This window comes from Alternaria burnsii (genome assembly GCF_013036055.1).
Source record: "Alternaria burnsii strain CBS107.38 chromosome Unknown 746, whole genome shotgun sequence".
Classification (NCBI taxonomy): Eukaryota; Fungi; Ascomycota; class Dothideomycetes; order Pleosporales; family Pleosporaceae; genus Alternaria; species Alternaria burnsii.
In genome coordinates, this window is record NW_024066109.1 from 1,562,446 (window position 1) to 1,585,308 (window position 22,863).

A 22,863-nucleotide genomic window follows, 5' to 3' on the forward strand; every position below is an offset into this window, starting at 1 on the left:
ACGGGCGGCGCTAGTTAATCAGCAACTTCCCGCAACTCACCTGCAGCCGCATTGTGCAGCACCACCGCGCTCTCCACGAATTGCTTCTACTCCCTCCAGACTCACCACCCCCAGCCCCGCACGCCCGCTTCACGAGTAGAGATAGCCGTTGGCAGTTTCGCCCTCGCCCACGCCCGCCGTCACTGCGAAGCGAGACGGCGCTGCTTCAGGAAGGAGGGGAACGGGGGACACGTCGGGCGGCGCGCTCCCAGGGCGGCAGCATTGGGCATAGACTCTCGTTATAGGCATGGACAGCAAGGGTCGGCAATCTTCCGCCGGCAAGTTCTTCGGACGACGGCTGCACAAAGACAAGGACAAGCACGCCAGCGACGCGAAGCACACCACCTCCTCGACCGACAGCCCCCCGGGCAGCTCTCATGGCTCGCTCTCGTCACGCCATTCACACAGACACTCCATCGGCGGCGCTTCGATAGACCAGCGGCCCGTGTCTATGACCGCCGAGGGCATCTTCGCGCGAGCTGGCCCCGTATCATCCATCGACCCCCCGCGCGACGACGCCTCCAAGACCGGCGAACCGCTGCCACACCATCTCAACAAGGGCGGCGGCGACTTCCATCAGTACCCCGTCTTCAACGCCTCCCCAATGCCCCAGAACGGCTACTCCAACCCCGGGCCGCCGCGCCCACCGCCGCACTCGCTCGGCACCACCATCGCCTCGAGCAACCCCGGCGACCGCGGTGTGTCGATGCAGCAGTGGGGTGCCCGTGGCAGCAGCAGAGACGGCAACTACTCCTACTATGCCGCCACCGACTCGTCCAACAACACGCGCACCTCGTCGGACCAGGCGAGCATCTACAGCAACGACTCCAAGACGCGCGGCAGCAACATCTTTTACCCCCAGAACCCATCCCAGACAACCATCTCCTCCATAGGCCTCGATGCCGGCAGTCTCCTCCCCACCGCCGTATCTACGCCACGCGACTCGCACCGCCATCTGCTGCACATGAACTCGTCGTCGCCGTCCGCGTCGCAGACCTCGTTCAACCAAAATACACTTAGCATACAAAGACCGCCAGACCATGTCGTAGAGAAGGAGTTTATGAATCTCATGGTGAAGCGAGGATGGAAGAGCTTACCAGAGCAGGCGAGGCGGCAGATGGAGGCCTACAAGATCGACAAGAAGTGGACGCTCGTCTACCAGGACAAGCTTGCTGAGTTCAAGCACGAAGAAAAGAAGCGTCAGACGCAGCGGATAACCTATGGCGGCCCCGGTGGAGGTGGCCAGGACATCCTCATGCGCGCAGAAGAGGAGGGCTCGCCCGAGTGGTATGTCAAGAAGGTCATGGACAACTCGATATCTATAAAACAGATGTCGAGTCTGGAGATCAGTCTGAGAACGCAGCCTATTGCTTGGGTCAGGGGCTTCATCGAGGCGCAGGGTCAGATTGCCCTCACGAATGTATTGGCCAAAATCAACCGCAGAAAGGGAACCGGGCCTGCACCTCCGCCCAGCGTCATGGCGCAAAAGGCGGAAAATGATGTGGAACGCGAATACGAAATCATCAAGTGCTTAAAGGCATTGATGAACAACAAGTACGGTGCCGACAACGCTCTCAACCATCCTTCCATCATACAAGCGTTGTGTGGCTCTTTGATCTCTTCGCGCCTCAACACACGAAAACTTGTCTCGGATGTCTTGACCTTTTTGTGCCATTGGGGTAACGGAAGTGGACATGAGAAAGTACTGCAGGCACTTGACAACCTCAAATCACAATATGGTGAAAGCAGTCGATTCGATGCATGGATGCGCATCGTCGAAGTCACGGTCGATGGCCGTGGTAAGATGGGCTCCATGGTTGGCGCTTCAGACGAAGTGCGCAGTGGAGGCATCGGCGTAGAGAACCTCCTTATGGAGTATGCTATCGCAACCCTTTTCCTGATCAATATGGTCGTGGATGCCCCTGAACGCGACCTGCAGCTCAGGATGCATGTACGAGCCCAGTTCACAGCATGTGGCATCAAGCGCATCTTCAACAAGATGGAAGGCTTTCAGTACGATGTCATCGACAAGCAGATTGAGCACTACCTGGACAACGAAGCTGTTGACTACGAGGATTTCCTTCAGAAGGAGAACAGCTCCATGATCGACAGCGTTGAAGGCGAGACCAAGGATCTCAACGACCCCGTTCAGATAGCAGATGCCATCATGAGCAAGATTAATGGCAGCCGCGCCCAAGACTACTTCACGTCGGCCATGCAACACTTGCTACTGATGCGCGACACTGAAAGCGAGGATCGATTGCGAATGTTCCAATTGGTCGACCAAATGCTGAGCTACGTGGCTATGGACCGCCGATTGCCAGACATGGACCTCAAGCAAAGTCTGAATTTCACTGTACAGTCTCTGCTTGACAAACTCTACACAGATTCCGAGGCCCGACAGGTACGCGATGAAGCAGTCGAAGCGCGACAGATTGCAGACTCGGCCATTGCGGAACGCGATGAGATGAAAGCGCAGCTAGAGCTGGGTGCAGATGGCTTAGTTTCTAAGCTGCAGAAACAGCTAGCAGAGCAAGAACGTATTATCGAGCTCCGTGGAAGGCAGGTAGAGCAGATGAAGTCAGAACTCGCAGAAATGCAGAGAATACGAGCTCAAGAGCTGCAACGTAACGAACTCGAGACGCGTGAACTATACTTGATGCTTAGAGATGCTCAAGATGTCGCAGCGTCAGCAGCGAAGAAGTCTGGCAAAGATGGACTCGGTGCTACGGATCCTGCTCAGATGCAGGGCATCATGGACCGCGAAAGGCTCATGAACAGACTGGAGATCCAACTGCAGCGAGCCAGGACACAGGCGACGCTCGAAGGCAAGACCCTACAGATGCAGCCCAGCGAGAAGCTCCGCGAACTTCGAGAGAAGATGGAGGGCGATATGCCCGGTATGACTGAACAAGGCTATGGCGGCCTCGAATCGAGCTCCTTTGGATCAGTCCGGGCCAAGAGTGGTGTCCCACGCAGAAAGCCCCTCCCTGGTCTTCCTGGTCAGATTGGTGAGGATACTGAGATGTCAGAGATGGATGATGATGATGTTGTCATCGAGAAGCCCCGTCTCGTACAGATGCACAAGCCAAAGCTCAGCTCTTCGACAGCCAATGCTCTCATGGCAGATATCACTTCGAACGTCAAGCGATACGACGACTCTGATGGGGAAGGTGATGGCGTTACTACAGGACCATCACATCCCAGCCTCGAATCCGACTCACCACAGACACCCGCTGATGGTGAAGCACCCAAAGCCGATGTACCTCCACCTCCACCCCCGCCTCCAGGCGCTCTTGGATTTTCTGCCAACATACCACCTCCGCCACCTATGCCTGGAACTGCTGGTCCCCCGCCCCCGCCACCTCCGCCGCCACCACCTGGCAAACTTGGTTTCAAGCCTGGAATTCCTGCTCCGCCCCCTATGCCTGGAGATGGCAGCATGCCACCTCCGCCACCGCCGCCACCTATGCCAGGTGCCAAACGTCCTGGGTTTATGCCTAAAGCACCTGGGTTCGGCGCTGCACAACAGTTTGCTCTCTCTGGACCGCGGCCCAAGAAGAAGCTCAAGGCTCTTCATTGGGACAAGGTCGACCAGCCCACTACCACTGTTTGGGCTACACGTGGTCTAACTTCGGAAGAAAAGGAGGAGAAGTACCAGGAGTTGGCTAGGAAGGGTGTACTAGAGGAAGTCGAGAAGCTGTTCTTGGCAAAGGAGATCAAGGCGATCGGCAAGAAATCTGGCAAGAAGGATGACAAGAAGCAGATCATCTCTCGTGACCTCATGCACAACTTCCAGATTAGCATGGCCAAGTTCTCATCGTACGGAGTTGAGGATATCGTAAGAATGATCATCCACTGCGACACCAAGATCCTGGACGACCCTGTCACTATGGAGTTCCTGCAAAAGAACGACTTCTGCGATATCCCTGACAATACCGCCAAGCTCATGGCACCGTACTCGAAAGACTGGACTGGACCTAATGCTAGCGAAAGCAAACGCGAACAGGACCCGAACGAACTTACAAGAGAAGATCAAATATACCTTCTTACTGCTTACGAGCTGCACCATTACTGGAAGAGTAGGATGAGGGCGCTCGCATTGACTCGTACGTATGAAGCCGAGTACGATGAGATTTCGAACAAGCTGTTGGAAATCTCAAGGGTTTCCGAGAGTCTACGCGATTCCTCGAGCTTGATCAGTGTTCTTGGTCTCATCTTGGACATTGGTAACTTCATGAATGACGCCAATAAGCAAGCCAGTGGTTTCAAGCTCTCCACGCTATCGCGTCTAGGTATGCTCAAGGATGACAGGAACGAATCCACATTCGCCGACGTTGTCGAAAGAATTGTGCGCAACCAATATTCGGGATGGGAAGGTTTCACTGACGAGATTGGCGGCGTCATAACAGCGCAGAAGATCAACGTTGAGCAACTGCAGACCGATGCCAAGAAGTACATTGACAACATCAAGAATGTCCAGATGTCGCTTGACTCCGGTAACCTATCTGACCCAACCAAATTCCATCCAGAAGATAAGGTTGCCATTGTTGTGCAAAGGAACATGAAGGAGGCCAGAAGGAAGGCGGAGCAGATGCAGGTCTTCCTTGAGGACATGCAGAAGAGTTACGACGACATCATGGCGTTCTATGGCGAGGATCCAACTGACGACAGTGCGAGGAGGGATTTCTTTGCGAAGTTGGCCAACTTCGTTCAGGAATGGAAGGTCAGCCATTACCAGTCCCTTATTTCAAATGTTTTGTTTGCTAACTCGGCTGTAGAAATCCAAAGAGAAGAACACCACACTCGAAGAACAACACCGTCGCAACGAGATTTCCATGCGTCGCAAACAAGCACAGACTGCGAACCCTCTCTCACCCAATGCCCTGTCTTCAGACTCCGACGCGCCCAGATCTCCAGCTTCCACCGGCGCCATGGACGACTTGCTCCAGAAGCTGCGTGCTGCAAAGCCCGAAGCAAGAGACCAGCGCGATCGCCGTCGTCGCGCTCGCTTAAAGGACAGGCACCAGGTACGCGTGGCTAGTGGCCAGAAGATTCCGGAAATTGGCGTCAACATGGAGGACGGGGGAGAGGGTGCCCAGGGAGAAGATGAGAAGAGCAAGCTGCTCAGCCCCGCAAGTGAGACTGCGGAGAGCGAGGCCAGTAGCACCGTTGGCCCTGCTGCTGGTGCTGTCGGTACCGCTGAAGCAGACATCGCAGATCGTGCAGCTGCCATGTTGGAAGGTCTACAGTCAGGCACTGGCTTGAACAAAGACGGTTCGCTTTCCGTTAGGCGAAGAAGAGAGAGCGCCGACACTGAAAGACAACGGAGGAGGAATCGACGCAATCAAGCTACTTCGGCCAAGAGCGAAGATGGGGGCATTCTAAGTCCCACGGCCATACCCGAAGAAGGCGATAGCATCGTCGACCAAGAAGGCGAAGAGTCAAGGGATCCGACAACACCAGTCACTGTCGTTCACCCACCAAGTCCAGAACAGAAGGGAAGGGACCTACCCACGCCACCGCCAGAGGAAGGTTAAGCAGTCCATGTTGATAACAAAACACTGTCACCCTATGTTCAGTGGCTTGTGTTGCTACTACTGCCATTGTGGAGAGAAAGAAAGGGGAAGAGACCAGTTGGTGATAATTTCGCGATAGTACATTTTCGACTTCGATACCCGATCGCGTTTTCTTTTTTACACGTCATGGCATTTATAAAGTTTTTAACTTTACTTTTGGCTTTACCTTGCCAATCGTTTCTCATTTGTTTGTATTGTACCACAATCTGGAGGGTCTTAATGCATCGCTTGCGCAGTGTGATGTCGCTGGCGTCTTTTTCGTTGTGTTGAATGGTGGATAGGCATGTTTGGATGAGAGTACGGAAGGCTGAATGGATGGGGTCATGGGCTAGATATCCTTAGGGGAGAAACGGTAAGGTATAAGAATTATGTCGACAGATTACATGCTCATTCATCTTTACGTTTTTGTTCTTGCGTCAGTTGCAAAGACTTATTGCACTGATCTTATCTTTCCAGTGCCAATGAAGTAATAAGTTCGTGTAGAGTTTTTTTCCATTATTACTAACATAAAAGTCATGGAGCGTACTACCAGACACCTTTCCCTTCGCTTAAGATAAGATATGATATAAACAAGAAAACATGACTAGCATGTGTTATCAATGAGAGTCGTGAAGTTCCAGCAGGAGATGATGGATAAAGAGATATCGTAACGCCCGAAAATGCCCAGACCATGCATGACGTCCACTCTACCATTTGAGGCGGTCGAAGAGGTTGCTGCTCTTGACATCCCTCTTCTTGCTGCCACCAGGTAGTGCACTGGTGCAGTCGATCAAGTTCGTGTCCTCAACACCGAGCATGCTCATCTTGACCATTGCACCTACGAAGGCCGAATCCCACATGCCCTTGCTGGCGGCAAAGGCGGAGAAGGGGATGGCGGTGAGAGGGTTCTGTGCAATGTTCTTGTCAGACTCGAGCGTGAAGGGAGCCGAGCCACGTTTGGTCTCGGAGTAGTATTTGTTATCCCAGGTACCGACAGTAGAGTCGAGCGCGGCACCGGCTTTGGAAGGGTCTGTGACACGTTGTTTGGCAGCAGTGTGAGCACCGATGAGGGCAGCAAGGTCATAAGGGGAGAAGCCTTTTGATGCTAAAAATGGTGTTAGCTACGTGGATATGACAAGCTGGAAGATGAAGGCTTACCGAAGAGCTTGACCAAATCTCCTCCTTTAGCGAAGCCGCTGGGTAGAACGCCGAGCGCGTTTGCCTCACTGGAGTCCTTGCGACCAACTTTGACGGGAATCGTAGGCCCACCAGGGCATGTTTTGACTGCGTGTGCGGCAGCAAACTGGATAAGATCGGCAACACCGACTTTGGTTTGTGAGGCAACATTGGCGAGGTTGCCGCAAAGGCGCTCTAGACCACGGTTCTCAGTATTGGAGCACTCTTGTGCGAGAATGAGAGATCCATCACAAGCTCCGTTGAAGCAGTCGTGGAAAGAAGATCGGATAGCAGCACGGGCAGCATCTGTGCACTGCCCGTCTCCGAGGAATTGCTGAGTGAGGGTAGAAGAGATTTGAGTCCAGATGGCAGGACATTCCTGCGCAGGCTCCTTGTTACCACCGAAGAGGCCGCCGAACAGACCAAGGATCCTTCCTATGGTGCGCTTCTCCTGTACCGGTGCTGGCGGTGCTACGATCCACTCCTCTTCTCGGATGGTGTAATTGGAGTAGGCCTGGACTGTGCTGGCAGCCGCAAGACCAGAGATGAGAGCGTTACGAATATACATTATGTATGTAAAGAGAAGATAGTAAACCTATCGAATGGAGGACTGATAGGATTATGAGAAGATAGGGCAGGCAAGATGTGCTAAGAAGCGAAAGAGCGAACGACTGTGTTGACCTGAGATGATAGTAGTAAGAGAGCGATGAACTTCTGTCTTTATACATTGCTACATGTTTCTGAAGACAGGTAAGAATAGTAGCCACGACTCATGCTTACACTTAGCACGGCGTGAGCAGATGCCTCTCGAACCCTGATTCCCATGGGTAAGCGTTGGAGAGAGCGCTGGAATAGACGTGACAGGCCGCTAGGGCGATGGTGAGAAAGACCCACCGCTACTGTTTGGGAAGGACGGATAAACGCCACGACGTGACCGGTAGAATAGATCGTACTTGAAGCATGACAGGTAGCAGTGAACTTGCCAATGATCTTCGAGCTTGAAGTGTAGCTTCAAGCAATCCAGCTCACGCGATACGCTGCATATACTCGAGCTCAGCCATTTACATTCCCACTAGTCAATGCAGTGTGGCATTCGCGTGGTGAGTTAGGCTTAGAACGATGACAGTCGTGCAAGGATACCGGCACTGTATTTTCCCGAATCAAGTTGATAATGCTTTCCAATGGCGAATTTTCCGATACGTTCTTAGTGGTATCGCATTAACAAACAGACCGTTGGTTTGGAAAGTGATACCCCTTTACGTCGAAACGAAAGTTTTCTAAAGAAAGATGTGGGGATGTTGTTTATTGTTTCAAGACGGCTTCAGACTAGCGAGCGTGGAGGAGCTGCAGTGCCGATAAACGAGGATCAACACGGCCCCGCAGTTTGGGCCATGGACGCCGTACGTTTGAGGCGCATGGCAAGGCTTGAGCCTTACCGGGCGAGGGTTAGAGTATGGAAATGGTTTATCGTGGGCTAACCTTAGCGACTCGAACCAGGCATCCGCAAAGCTAGTATGTGTCGCGCATGCTCGCTTCGCCTTGCCCACGCAAGTGTGCAACCAAATACTACCATGGCAGCAAACCCTACTGCAAGACCTCAAAAGAGGTATCTGGAAGATCGCGGCCACCGGGCGAGGCAGATGGCGAAATCTGATGGTGTGCGCTTTACTGGGCTTCTTGTGGAAGAGGGTCTTCGGTACTTCTCCGAAGCTCTAGTGCAGGGTCCTTTTCGTATCCTGTCAACTGTTACAGATGTGATTCGAATGCCCTAGCCAATAATCGTGAACGCAATCATCGGCTTCATGTTTGACGACGCAATAGCGCTGATGGTGTTGCGGACATGTATGTCGGAGACCCGAAAGTGGAAATCCCTATAAGGATAGTCCAAGAAGGCGGTCCCTTTAGCGAAACCTTTCTCGCCGAGTTGAACCCTTGCAATTTCATGACCCACCAACCTCGCGAACTCTACTGCGGATGCGACTGAAGCTCTCTGGACCGGTGCTGGATATCGTGGATGGAACGAAAAGCTTAGAGCCGTTGACCGAGATGGCGCAACCGACGTACCGCATATCCATTCGTTCGCGCTAATGGCAGCAATGGGAATGTTGCCAGCACTATTGCCTCGAGGTCGCGGACACAGAACGCGGTGTTTGAACGCCACTCAAGAATCCGCCCTCGTCGCACACAAGGCGAGACCGGCATCCACGCGCAATCTTCCATCACTAAGACGAACGTCACATCCTGTGCTTGGCTGCGCATCCATCCCCCAGCTCTTTTGCATCACACTGCCGAAATGCTCAATCAGAATTCGGAACGAGCGGACAGGTGTCGTGACGGAGTTGGACGATATTGTCGGACAGCATAATCGTGATGCATTGCGATGCACCTGCGATACCGATGGGGTGGTATGTGTTTGTTATCACAAGAAAGAGCGAGAGACGCAGCAAAAGCAGCAGCATCTCTATGACAGCATTAGTGCTGACAATGCAAGCTATCGCAGCACTCTTTCGTGGATGTCGACAAGCATGTAAGATTGCACAGTCAAACGAGGAAACTCCAACAAAATGTTTAGATCGCATCTCAACATCTTCCAAAGCCCTAGAGGTTCTCGCTACGCGAAGTCGCGTGACTTCGTGTCAAATGTGTAGGTGCGGCCCTCAATCATACCACAACACATCCAGGACCGTCAATAGATACTACGAGCAATCAGACGCAACGTCATGCGAAAGGTAACGATACTGGATCAACTATGAGGGGGAGCTGTCAAACTGCAGGCACAACACGGCACTAGTGCTTTATGATGCACCTCCGTACATAAACTTGGGATTCAGTAGTAAGCAAACGGTATGACTATGGCCAACTTACCGATGAGCCGGCTTGGAAGCATCGTGACTGCCGCCCGTTGCCAGTGGTGTGCTAAGATGCTCCTGCAGGATCAAATTACTTACGAGGTGAAATCAATGTCCCGTTCGGCGCCCGTGGCTCGCGTGATTTCGTTGGGAGAAATGTCCGTAAGGAGGAAGATAACAAGATGGCAAAGAGCGGGATTGAGACTGAGCGGACAGCGAACGTGAGGAACAAGCGATATAGGGAGCGTTTCATAGAGATCTCATAACGACTGCCCCGCCTGGGACGAAGGTCTACCTGGCTTTCCTAAACAACCATGCAAAAGTCCATCCAAAACACCCTCGCAATGCACAGATACCATGCCTTGTACCAAAGAAAGCCGTCAAAACGCAAGTAACGCCAATCAAACCATGCCTGACTACATCTACTTCCCGCCAAAGACACGTTTGATGTCCGCGAACTTCACCGGCTTAACGAGATACATATCCACACCCGCCTCCTGTGCATCCTTTTGGTCCTGTGCACTTGCAAGCCCAGTGAGTGCCACGATGTGTGACCTTGGTAATCCGTTTTTGCTCTCAAATTGACGAATATGGCGTGTACTCGTCAGCCCGTCCATGACGGGCATGCTCAAATCCATCAATATGAAGTCAAATGGACGAGCTGGTGGGGAAGAGGATGTGGCTTCTGATTTGAACGTCTCGAACGCTTCGAAGCCGTTGGTTGCTTCAACGTAACGCAGATTTTGTCGCTTGGCGAAAACGACGAGCAGCTTCAAGTTGATGGCGTTATCGTCTACGAGGAGGACTCGTGGATTGAAGTATTCACCACCATCGCTTGGGGTAGGACTCAAAGGAGTCGTGGTGGTTGGGAAAGGGCGCGGTGGCGGTGGGGACGGGCCTCCAATTGCATTGTTGGCTTGTCGCGTCGTGATATCTTGTGGAAACATATCGCTGAGACTCCGCTGAGATAGAACGCGAGGCGGGGCGAGGGACTGAAACTCAGGCTGTACTAGGGAGGAGCTCATTGATCGACTAATAGATGGCTCATTGGTGTGTTGTGAGGCACGCTTCTGACAAGATAGAAGTGATCGGGCAAGCTTTCGAGGTCCACATCTATCGAAACTGTTAGTAAAGCGGCGCAAAAGGTTGTTGCAAGAAACTTACGGCTGTGTAACTATTTCTATAAGCCAGCCAAGTGCCTCAACCTGTCTAGCAAGCTGGGTCTCCACGGCGGTCTTCTCCGACGTATCTGTGCAAACGCAAACCACTCCCAATGGCGACTTGTTAGCACGACTGGAGTTCGAGTTCTGCATTAACATATAGAGAGAGGGGGAGTCAATGAGCAGGAAGTCGATATTGTTGACCGATATGTCAGTGTTCGAGCGCTTCGATGCAACAATCTTCATGTCAAAGTTCTTGCAAGCGTTTTCCATGGACTCTTTAGTCTTGAGTCCCCGTTCGCCACCTTGTGTGTCAGTCATGTCGCACACAATGGAGACAGACGTGCTCTTTAACTCCTGAGGTGCTCTAACGAGGGCAAGATCTTGCTGTGCGTTCTCCTTGGATCCAATTGGCAGGCGTATGCCAATTTTGATGACAGTGCCGACGTTGTGGGTACTCCTCACCTCAATCTCGCCCTTCAAGGATTCTATGATTTGCTTGACGATTGAAAGACCCAATCCGGTACCAGAGCTGAAGGGATCCTCTTGGCTGAATGGGGAAAACAATTTCGTTCGCTGGTATTCCTGTGACATTCCTCTGCCGGAGTCTTCAACACTAAGAGACAAGTCTATGAAGTTGGCGGAGCTTTTGTGTTGTAGCATCTTGATGGCGATGTAACCAGAATCCGTATACTTCAGCGCGTTGCCCAGCAAGTTCATAACGATACGTCGAAGGGCGCCGGGTTGTGATCGCACAATCCAGCTAACGTAGGGGGCTACGATCAAAGAGACGGCAACGGACCCATGGGTATCTCTACCTTCCACATCGTTGTTGCCATTTTCGCCTTGCATTGGGCCATTCGCAGCTTTGCTTTCAGCCTGGTCATAGATGGCGGATCCTCGGACGTGATGAGTCTTCCTGAATGTATGACCGGCGCACACAGTGTCGCAGACCTCCTCGACCAATTGCGCTAGATCGAAGTCAGAGGTAACACCAAGGATCGAATTGTCAGCAGGCTGTCTCTTGTTTCGCCCCAGGCTTCGCTTGTTCTGGCCAGTGACCTTTTGCAGCTTGTTGATCTTTGCGTAATCAAGCACGTGGTCGATTGTGTCAAGCAACGTTTTGCCACATGTCTCGATGGAAGAAACCAGAGACTCCTGATATGCCGATGCCACTGTTTCGCGTAGAAACTCTACAGAGCCGAGAATGCCATGAAGTGGCGAACGCAACTCATGCGATATGGAAGCAATGAAGGTAGTCTTGGCACGGTCCGCCTTCTGCGCATTTAGTCGAGCTACTTCACTGGTCACTGAATTGCCGAACGCTTGCAGATATGGTAGCTCGTTGTCTGGGCTCATCAGTCGTCCAGCTTGGGTCGTCCAGATGAAGCCACCAGCAATCCATCGTTCCGTGGCTGGACACCAAAGTGGCAGGAATATTAGGCTTCTCACCTTGGGCAAGACTTTGAGGAATTCGGTCGGGATGAATCTTTCTCGCTTTTTGCGCGGCTTCTTAGTGTTAGCGGTAGATCCGTCCATTGTGCGGTCCGACTGCTCAGTCTCGGAGCGTTCTGACTTCTCGTCGGAAGAATTGACGCCGATACCATCCTCGTTGTAGTTGAAAAATTTTCCGTACGGGTACCGATGGATATAGCGTTCCATGGCAGCTTCGTTGAAGCTGAAGTCTGTGTGTACTAGGGCCGCATTTCCTTCACGCAACGACAACCCTACAACAGGACAAGCCCTGCTATCAGCTCCACTTGCTTCGGGCGCTCCATCGGCAGTGATGGCGGTTTGTTTCTTAGGCCTCCTTGAAGCAGTCGAGTCGCCAGTATCGGTGTTGTGTGTCGCACTCTCGTCGCTACTAGCGGAGCTGCGGTTGTAGTCATAAAGATGGGTTCTTATCCCAGCGGCCGAAGTGTCGAAGAAGACGACGCCGTCGGCCTCAGTGCTCTGACGAACTATGCGCGCGGCTCTATGGAAGATGCGGGCTGCGTCAGATTCAGCATCGCGCTTGCGCTGGGCCTGTCTAACAGGAAGAGACGTGTTGGAGCCTTCTTGCTCCTCTCCTTCGTCAAGGGCTACCAAGCGCGCGTTCTCAGTCTGTTTCTCCATGGTGGTAGGGCGGTTCCCATCCTCGCGGATGTCTTGGACAGAGGAGCACTCGATGAATTGCGTCAAGCCGCGTACCATGCGCTCACCCTTGTTGCGGTCCACACTGTCTTTGGCCAGCTCGAGGTGTTCCATGACGGCAGCGGAAACATCCTGCATGAAGCGCAATTCGCCAGCACTGATGCCCTCCCGGGGCTTCTCGTCAGACACGGCATAGACACCAATGCGATGACCGGCCTTGGTGACAATGGGTACGCCAGCATAGAACCTCACGCCCGGCTCGCCCTTGACATAGTCCTTGTCGGCAAACCTAGGGTCCAATCTGCAGTCTGGTATAACCAAGCATTCGCCCGTGAGCGTGCTCCCATCTTCCTCTTTTGCAGTGTACGTCGAGGTGAAGGTGTGGTAGCAGACAGCGTCGGTCTTGGTCAAGATGGCGTTGCCCAGCCACACCTCGTCTTCGGGCTCTTCAGCAACAGGCTTGAACAGCGAGAGAGTGCGTGTAGCCTCGGCAAGAATGTACTGGTGGTGCGAGTCGATCAGCGAGACCACTGAACATGGTGTACGGAGTTAGTGTATGTCTCACATGCAGTTCACACATGGAGACTTACTGCAACGGCGAGTGTCTAGACGCAGTGTCGCCAACTGCGCAAAGGCAGTCAGGGAGCGGTCGCGCGACGTCTGAGGCTGGTAGCCCGAGTAGGTCAGGCCTTTGCCAGAACCGTCGGCCGCATCAACCAGGCTCTGTGCATCGAGCCATGGGCGATAATATCTAGTGGATCCTTAGCTGCAGTCGACGAGTGTGTATCGCTCGAGCCAAACCTGTGGAGATCGCGCTCACGGGCTGCTTCGGGCCACGAGTAGCCCATTGTTATCGTATGGTTGCAGGCAGGCTCAACATGTCCTTGCAGAGAGGCACAGCAAAGAATCTACGCCAGGGCAGAGGCACAACGGTGGGGTGTCTTTGACTGGCGGCGGCGACGGGGAAATGTCACGCTCCTCGTGGCTGCCGCTGTCTTCCCTTCTGAGTGCCTTGGTTAACTGCATCGGTGCTAGACGCCCCATATCCTGGCGCCGCGGACCACAGGCAAGTAACGCGTTCCTTTTGGGCCTGTGGCGCCCTGGACATGGGGATGTGAGGACTATGCGATCGAGATGAGCCTGCGTTTATCGAAGCATGACGTGGGCATCGCTTCATCCGCTAGCCGACCTCCTCGCTACATGCTGGACAATTGCCGATCTCCCGCCCTGCAGCCGATGCCCAGCGCAACAAATCTTCGAGACAACATCTTCTTCGACAATTCCACGACGACGCCATGTTTGAAGTGCCGGATGCGAAGCGGTGGGTCGACTCGCTAGTGTCCCTGTTGTCCGCATACTGACCTTTAGGGCTAGGGTTCGCCGCGACGAGCTGCACTCTCCCACATCATCGCCGCGCTCCTCGCCAGATCCAGACCTCGAACAGCTCCTGCGGTCCAGAATACAAAACGAATTCACCTACACCATCGCCACCACCGACCATCATGTCGATGATACCAACGATATCGCGCAAAGTGACCAGGATGAGACAGAGTTGCGTCTCTTCGCTGCGCCCGCAAATACCGCTCCACAGTCGCACAAGATCCGAATTTCATCTCCAGACACCGATAGCGGAGAGCCAGGACTGGTTTTGAAGAAACCACGGAGCTATTATTTCGCCGACGAACCCACAAGCGAGGCCGAGGAAGAGTTCAGAGCGGCGGCCATGGAGGGAAGGAGCGTCCTGGAGCTGTCGCAGCAGCCATGGCCTGGTTGCGCCCTGCCGTGGAAGGTACGCAAGATATCACCGGCTGGCATGAGTAGAGAGGTGCTGGTTGGCCATCCTCCCATGCTGGTTCTTGTCCAAGACAAGGCAAACAAGCGCACAAGAAAAGGCAAGAAGTCACGCATAGCCATTAGAAAGAAGTTACAGGAAGCAAAGGAGAAGGAAAGCGAAGCAGCACGTCTTGCACGGGAGAAGGAGGAAGCCAAGCGTGAGAAGAACACACGGAGGAATCGAGAGAAGAAGCTCAAGCAGAAGGCAAAGCAGCAGGCCAAGAGGGCAGCGGATGGCGCTTCTGAAAGCGCCGCAGATGGCATGGATGGTGTGGAAACTACGGCGACTGAGAGCCAACCTGTCGGTGGGGAGTCGACATGAGGCGCGTCACGGACACCATCACTGTTTCGCCAGCCTCACAGGTAAAGCAGCATCAGATGCAATATCACGCTCGTCGCAAGCAACAGCCACTCGACTGGACGGGTACCAGGATGGTGCGAGTGATGCACGTATTTCACTCGTAGCCACAAGGCTACCTTTACCTCTGTCTAATTCACGCTAGCAAACTACTGCAATCGTCGACTATATCTACTCTGTTCCTCACCGTTTCTACTTACTTGCCCTTCACGGCTTACTTGGACTGCCAAAATGGATCACAACCACGTCCGAGACAACATGAACTCCGACATGCCTTCAGGCTTCGATCAGCAGTACGTTCCCATAGATCCCAATCTTGAGGACATGTTCGCTCCATCCGTTCGAAACCACATGTACCAAGAATCAGCTCAGCATTACAACTATCAAGAACACCAACTGACTGGCTACAATGTGGTCATGCCCGATGCTGTGCCGTGTGATGCCTATTGTACAGGCTACGAAGGGCCGATGACACCTGCTAGTACAGCAGACCATTTTGAACCGCATGATGATCAGTTGCATGGGGTTTCCGAAGTCCCGGACGAACATGCCACCAACACCCAACAACAAAAAGGGACTGAGTATTCATCGGAGCTCTGGCGGACTTTGGTCAATTTTGAGGTACCTGATTTCGGACAAACTTCTGTCGACAACATACCTGGCCTCCAAGCCCTACGCACGGCCTACCTCAGTCTCTATGGCCCCCAATCAACAGCCACAAACGCCACTCGCATGCAGTACGCCAAAGCCTTTGCTTTTGCCCTGCTCACGCACTATCACCCGGCTTCGCAAGGCTATACTGTGGTGCCGACTTCACCCGGACCTATGTCAAAAACAGGGATGAACTTTTTCCTGGCTGCCGACGACGAGTCAGACATCTGGAAGGATATGGGCAACAAGAAGGCCAGCAGCATCAACAAGGCCAATCGACGGCGAGCGCCAACAAAAAGAGATCTTGAAAGGGCCAAAAGGGCAGAACAAGTTGCCAAGGTAGCAGAGTACAACCATGGATTTGCATACATGGCGAATCTGCAATGGGACTATATCCCGCCTCAGGACATCGCCGCTTTTGTGGTCATGTGTAAATTAGAAGTCAGAGATGAGAACACTGGTATGATGACGTACGAACAGCAACCACACACCTACCTCATCATTATGGTTGACAACTTCGATCAAGTCCCACGCGTCTCGAGGGAAAACACAGTCCATCGCAGTGACATTCTAGCGGACGCGCTATGCCGAGGCGGCAAGGTCCGGAACGGTCACGGCATGCTTCTCTATGGGCCCCGGCTTGAGTGCTACACCTTTGACCGTGGAAGCGAGTGGGTTTGCCCTGATAGCGATGATGAAGAAGATGAGCAAGAACCTCAGGATATTGAACCTAAAATGGAGGCGCTACAGTCTGGCGGTCAGAATATCGATTTCGATATGCGTGCCACGAGCTTGGAAATAGTCGACGTGGCCTTCAGGGATATGGCCGTGAGGCAGGTGGTGTACATGTCTGAACCAAACCTTGATGCAGAACAGGCTGTAGGTTCTGTAAAGAACGATGAAGAGATGGACGAGCAAGGACACTGCAGTGGCTTGAGAGGCGAAAAATTCATCTAGCTGACTAACCCTGGCGATTGCTCTCCCAAGGTAAATAAACGTTGCCCTATATCACGATCGATGATCCTTCTCCTACATACCATCTTTATGCTGATGGGGGAGTCGCGCTTGGATGATTGTAAGCGCCCAATAGCCGACAAGCCATATCTTGCTCGCGGACAGTACTCCGATGCCTGCCACAACGCGGGCTACGGGACCATCCGTTCGCTAACCAGCATACCGGTCGATCGGGCTCAAATAAGAAAGGGCCGAAAGGGTGAAATGTAAGCGAGTGGTTATTGTAACTATGCAGTTTGTGGGATGCTGAAACCTGATTATACTTTGCTGCTGGATTTGGTAGTCCTATACTGAAATGTAAAGTAAGCGTGAATATCGCTTCGTAACTACTTCGGCCCACTATCAATCCTGTTCATAGCCTCATAAGCCTCTTTCGCAATGCCTTTCACTTCATCCGTTAAGCCTTCCAATTCAGCAAGTTCTCCGAACCTCTTCCTCCAAAGCGCCCATCGTTTCTTACTAAACTCTGGTTTTCCGTGCCACAGCGGTCCACCGCTACCAGGATTGCCCTGCGTCGCTCTTTTGGGAGTGAGATCATATTCCCTTTCATAAACCTGCCTCCCCGCGGCGAAGATCCACACTGCGGCAGAAGGAATTGTAGCGTTGTATTTCTGCATCGCTGTACCTGGGTGACGAGCCCCATTCGGCGCATCATCCTCATGTGGGGTCTCGAGTGCATTACGCATCTCCCAGATACAGTAGATCCAGAAGTTACTAATTTTCTCTACCGTCAGGAGAGCGTAGAAATAGAGCATATTGGCGTAGGCATGTACTTCGGGAAGAAGATACCCGGAGCCACAGCCGGGGGAGTCGTTCATGGTCTCGCGGGCATCCCAGCCAAAGCCGCGTAGACATGTGTATATATCTGGGTCTTTGGCTGTTGGAGGCGGGAAGCTAGATTTTATAGCCTTCATGAGAACGACGAGTTTGTCGAGACCGACAGTGTCTCGGAAAGGGAGCCGTTTTGCTGAGTGGATTATTGAGATCCAGAGATTCCCAAAGTTCAGGTCTTTCCTGTTCTGTAGAATAGCGTCGTTGATGGGTGTGAGGAGTTTCTTTGCGACGTATTCTGCCTTTGTATTGCTGCTCATGTAGTCTTGCACGATTGGATAGGATTTGCCATCTCCGTCCAAGGCTGGTGAAAAGCATCTTCGATTTTTCATAATGATGTCGATCTGGGTAGCTTCATCTTGCACGTTGGTGATGGCGTTGATAATCTCGCGCTCTCGAGCTTCCTCTTTCTGCTCTCGGGCCCGTCTTTGTTCCTCTGGTGACATCCTTATTCGAGATCTTTTTTGGGAGGGGATTGGGGTTTTCTTATGTCGGAAGCGGCGATGTCATTCCGGAGACATATAATATAGAAGTTGAAGTACGCCCTTCAGCCCTTCAGGATGCCGTTTACAGGTGCTAGCTTGTGGCGACATGCACATACGTGCATGTGCAGTGGAGATCTGCCATGAGAAATTCTTACTTCAACCCATATTTCATAATTGAGTAGAAGTATAGTTTCACAATGTTTCAAGATGCAGGAAGACGCTAGGGTACATTGCTTTACATGAAGCGGTCGGTCAGTGTGCATAATTTCCCCTGTCGAAACTCGGCCTACGAATGTCTAGTGAGAGCCCGTTGGTAGACGCGTCTGTAGTTTGACAGATATCGCGCATGTTAACATGAAGAAGAAGCATCACGTATAGTAGGGAAGCGTATCGGGTGTGGTGAAGAAACGTTTGTGGGTTTAGGTGGTTGGTAACTCGAGGGCCCTCGCTCCCAAACGCCGAGTAAATTGGAAACAGCGACCCGACCGCGACCCGACTGCCTCGCACCACCACTAACCACCAACACTCATACGCCTGCATAAAGGCCTTGAACACTCACACCGATCGCCAAAACATACGATTTGGGACAACGACATAACTATGTCGTCGTATCTTAATAATCTCCTCACAAATACAACATCGCGCTACAACAACCTCCGGCGGCAGATCCTATCCGACGAAGCAGACGGCGATACAGAAGACGACTCGCATCTTTCCAGAGTTCTTCGCGCGTATTACACAGAGAAAGGAAGACCGTTTCCACAATGGCTTCCACCGGACCCAAAGGCGCCGCAGCCTGCGCCCGCCCAGTTTGCATCTTCTCAGTTCGCGTCTTCTAGACAGCAGGCGCAGGCACAGCCAGCGGGCAGAGGAGGAGGACTGAGCGATCTATGGGACAACCCTGCGCCGCAACAACCACCGCAAGAGCCTCAGTCACTTCGACGAGGAGCAGGAGGACGGGGTGGAGCAGCGCGCCCACTACAAGGTCGGCCCATGGGCAATTCGTTGACACCGGAGCCTCAAATACAAGGGAGGCCACTACCCAGTCAGAGAGCAGGGAGCTATCAAAGCTCGTTGGGAGGGCGTCCACAGGCAGAAGCCTCACCACCACCAAGTGCAGGGGCAGGATCAGGTACATCGGCACAGGAAAGGCTCAAGGCCAGGTTATGGGGACGATCACAAAGTCCTGCCCCACGTGGCCTCTCTTCAGAATCCGCCAACTCACAGTCGGCACAGGGTGGGCGCCCGCCCTATCCTGACGATCGAAGCAACAGCTATGGGAGCACTGGCAGTGCTGGTGGGAGACAGCAGGGCTCCTTTGGCGGCATGTCTTCGAATTCTCCATGGAGCGGAAATGACGACCCCTACGCGCCACAGAATGGAGGATATGGCGGTGGCGCACCTCCACCGCAACGCGGGCCACAAGGCGGACGTATGGGCCTGCCGAGCGGACCGCGCATGCGTTGATCATGTTCTTATTGCATTCAGCACGGCGCAACGGAGTTGTGTCTTGGTCGTTACTGGGTAGGCAGCATCGGTTCTGTAGACTTGACAACATGGCGCCCGTCACATAACAGATGAGCCCTTAATATGAATACAACCCGCTTACAGTTGCCTCGAAATCTCATGTATGTCCAGAGTTACTTTGCGCACATAACGCAGCTAGAGCACATTACTTGATTCGATAGGAGGGGCGACGCGTTCCCCGCGTGGCGTGTTGCACCGCCACAGCGCGTCATCATCGAGCATCAATCACCTGGGCACTCGCACCTGCAACATCTGAAGCGCCAAACACCTACGCGCATGTTTTCTGCCCAATATCTGTATTGCTTGTGAATATTCTCTGCATATGATACCTGACTGTCTTGCTTTGACCTCATCACCAAACCTCAACACCGCGTCTGTAGGACGCCGCCTAGCCCCGCATGACTTCCTCGGCCCCTGGACCGCCATCGCCGTCGGCCAGCTTCTACGACTTGAGCGACGATGAAGAGGGCGAATACAACACGATCCGACATACTAGCAGTGAGAAAGGTGTGAAGCTGTTATACACAAAGAGCAAAGTATGTATAACCTACTTTGACGCGACACCATACAGCCAACCTAACATGTGCAGGTATACGTACATCCCTCGCCTTCCTCAAAGGACAACATCCCAGGCTTTGTCGCCTTGGTGCAGCAGAAGTCCAACCGAACCGCCAGCGATGCGCGTCCAACCTCATCCTCGTCCGCTCGAAGCGTGAACGCGTCATCGCTGCTCCTCGCTTGGATACCAGAGTCAAACCTCGGCGATGCATACGATACATATGTAAAAGTTGACCTGTCCGACTCGTCGTCACCACCAAGGCAGTCATACCTTGTGCCTCCGCCTCCCACACCATCCACCCACGCCGGAACTCCCGGCTATGCATTCGCGTTGCCTGTCAGCGAGATATACTCCGTCCTCATACGGCCACCGAGCATCGGGTGGTGGTTCGGAAGCGTCGTCATCAACACTCGGGCGGGTGACAGCTTTCCTGCGCTCTTCTTCCACGATAGCGAGTGCCAGTCTACCATCATGCAGCGGAAGAAGTTGGCCAAGGAAAGCTTCGATCCGTTTGGCGATGGCGGAGGCATGTTCTGGGGCGGCGACGAGGTACTGAGATGGCTCAAGAGATACGTCACAGTTGAACGTTCTGGAGCCGATCCGAGCATATACCTTATCGACCCTTCAGAAGACGACAAGAAATCCTTTGGCAAAGACGTCGCACCAAGGAAGAGCACCGAAGGCAAGACAGACGCGTCGTCTTCACAGCAGACGGGCAAACGAGACGGTGGTATGGATCCGGTCACAAAGGCACTCAAGGAAGCTAGATGGAACTTCCTCGAAAAGCTCAGCCAAGTCACGACGTTCACGCGGAGGACTGCCCAGGCCGTGGCAGACAACCCCAAGATTCCTCCTCAGGTTAGGCGCCTGATCCAGAACCCCGAGGTACAGACGTTGCAAGAGGAGTTTGACAGCGCACGGTTATATCTCGCAAGATGGGCTATGGGCATTGCGGAACAAAGCGAGCGTGAGCGAAACCAGCGGATCTGGACAGCGAAAGATGTTCTGGCCATGGAAGAAAGTGATGTTGGTGACTTTGAGATTCTTGATATGGACAAGATGACCATGGCCGACAGAAGACAACCAGTCACTTTGACCGAGTGGAAAGGCTTCTTCGATCCCAAGGGACGGCTCCAACTGACTCCAGACGAGGTCAAAGACCGAATCTTCCACGGAGGCCTAGATCCTGATGACGGCGTAAGAAAGGAGGCATGGCTGTTCCTTCTCGGAGTATACGAGTGGGATAGCTCAGATGAAGAGCGACGTGCGAACGTCAACAGTCGGCGAGATGAATACATTCGACTCAAGGGTGCTTGGTGGGAGCGCATGGTTGAGGGAAACCAGAACGAAGAGCAAGAAGAGTGGTGGAGAGAACAGAAGAACAGGATAGGTATGTCTCCTTGCGCGTTACACGGTTGCCTGGAAGTTGGCTGACTTGTCCCATTCTATGGGGTCCGTTGTGTAGAGAAAGATGTACATCGCACAGACCGCACCATCCCAATCTTCGCCGGCGAGGACATTCCTCATCCCGATCCCGACTCGCCTTTCGCGGACGTGGGCACCAATGTTCATCTGGAGCAGATGAAGGATATGTTACTGACATACAACGAGTACAATAAGGACCTTGGCTACGTTCAGGGTATGAGCGACCTGCTTGCACCCATCTACGCAGTCATGCAGGATGACGCCGTCGCATTCTGGGGCTTTGTTGGATTCATGGAGCGTATGGTATGTTCCAAGATGGGCGAAATCCCAGTCTAGACATAGCAGTTAACATGCATACAGGAGCGCAACTTTCTACGAGACCAGTCGGGCATGCGCAAGCAGCTCATGACTCTCGATCACCTCGTACAGCTCATGGACCCCAAGTTGTATCTTCATCTTCAGTCTGCCGAGTCAACAAACTTCTTTTTCTTCTTCCGCATGTTGCTTGTATGGTACAAGCGCGAGTTTGAATGGGCAGATGTACTGCGGTTGTGGGAATCGCTCTGGACCGATTACCAGAGCAGCAACTTCCACATCTTTATTGCACTAGCTATTCTGGAAAAGCACCGAGATGTCATCATGGCACATCTACAGCACTTTGACGAGGTGCTCAAGTATGGTAAGCTACGAAATCAAACAATCTATATTGGCTGTGAATGATGCTGACACTGATGTAGTCAACGAACTATCTGGTACTATGGATCTCGAATCAACGCTCGTTCGCGCAGAGTCACTCTTCAAAAGATTTCAACGAACGGTAGAGACGATCGACAAGAAGGGTAACTTTCCCTCTGCACCACAAGCGCGGCAACGCAAGTTGGCTGCTGCAGTCGTGGCCGGTCCGGGACCCAATACGGTGGCAAATGCATCGAAATCGAAAGACCAGGCGGTGGCCTCGGGCACAGACAAAGGAAAACAGGTCGGTGAAGAGGAGCAGGAGGCGAGAGTCATCAGCCCTGAGCTACGCGCACTACTGAGTAGGAAAGTAGAGAAGCTCGACAAGCAGACCATCTTGGAGCATGGTGGTGGCGTTGGCAAGTAAACGCACTCCGGATACTCTTATGAAATTATTGGATGGCGTTACGGTCTGGTAGGATACATTGGCGAGGTTTTTAGGGTTGCTTACGCTCAACGAGGCACTGGCAAGATTAGATACAACTGCGATCGGCAACATCGCATCTCCACGTTCATCATTCACGTCGTTT

General features: G+C 52.9%; 6 protein-coding genes across 6 annotated transcripts; 3 read left to right on the forward strand and 3 right to left on the reverse strand.

Annotated features, from left to right (window-relative positions):
- Nucleotides 1–286: 286 nt before the first annotated feature.
- On the forward strand, nucleotides 287–5,579 carry GT037_003090 (cytokinesis protein sepa; the record flags this gene model as incomplete). Its single annotated transcript, XM_038928137.1, has 2 exons — nucleotides 287–4,765; nucleotides 4,821–5,579. The coding sequence occupies 2 exons, from the start codon at nucleotides 287–289 to the stop codon at nucleotides 5,577–5,579; spliced, it is 5,238 nt and encodes a 1,745-aa protein (XP_038789415.1).
- A 725-nt stretch (nucleotides 5,580–6,304) lies between these two features.
- GT037_003091 (peroxidase 40 precursor) lies at nucleotides 6,305–7,341 on the reverse strand (the record flags this gene model as incomplete). Its single annotated transcript, XM_038928138.1, has 2 exons — nucleotides 6,305–6,702; nucleotides 6,756–7,341. The coding sequence occupies 2 exons, from the start codon at nucleotides 7,339–7,341 to the stop codon at nucleotides 6,305–6,307; spliced, it is 984 nt and encodes a 327-aa protein (XP_038789416.1).
- A 2,703-nt stretch (nucleotides 7,342–10,044) lies between these two features.
- Nucleotides 10,045–13,763, reverse strand: GT037_003092 (histidine kinase g7; the record flags this gene model as incomplete). Its single annotated transcript, XM_038928139.1, has 4 exons — nucleotides 10,045–10,735; nucleotides 10,787–13,445; nucleotides 13,506–13,666; nucleotides 13,717–13,763. The coding sequence occupies 4 exons, from the start codon at nucleotides 13,761–13,763 to the stop codon at nucleotides 10,045–10,047; spliced, it is 3,558 nt and encodes a 1,185-aa protein (XP_038789417.1).
- Nucleotides 13,764–14,099: 336 nt separating this feature from the next.
- On the forward strand, nucleotides 14,100–16,714 carry GT037_003093 (uncharacterized protein; the record flags this gene model as incomplete). Its single annotated transcript, XM_038928140.1, has 3 exons — nucleotides 14,100–14,236; nucleotides 14,290–15,053; nucleotides 15,252–16,714. Coding segments are annotated over 3 exons (2,364 nt in total), but the record flags the coding sequence as incomplete, so codon positions are not given.
- Nucleotides 16,715–17,097: 383 nt separating this feature from the next.
- GT037_003094 (uncharacterized protein) lies at nucleotides 17,098–18,048 on the reverse strand (the record flags this gene model as incomplete). Its single annotated transcript, XM_038928141.1, has 1 exon — nucleotides 17,098–18,048. One exon carries the CDS (start codon nucleotides 18,046–18,048, stop codon nucleotides 17,098–17,100), a length of 951 nt encoding a protein of 316 aa, XP_038789419.1.
- Nucleotides 18,049–18,687: 639 nt separating this feature from the next.
- On the forward strand, nucleotides 18,688–22,700 carry GT037_003095 (gtpase-activating protein gyp7; the record flags this gene model as incomplete). Its single annotated transcript, XM_038928142.1, has 7 exons — nucleotides 18,688–19,519; nucleotides 19,699–19,715; nucleotides 20,007–20,150; nucleotides 20,204–21,563; nucleotides 21,639–21,901; nucleotides 21,959–22,277; nucleotides 22,336–22,700. 7 exons carry the CDS (start codon nucleotides 18,688–18,690, stop codon nucleotides 22,698–22,700), a joined length of 3,300 nt encoding a protein of 1,099 aa, XP_038789420.1.
- Between the last annotated feature and the right edge of the window lie 163 nt (nucleotides 22,701–22,863).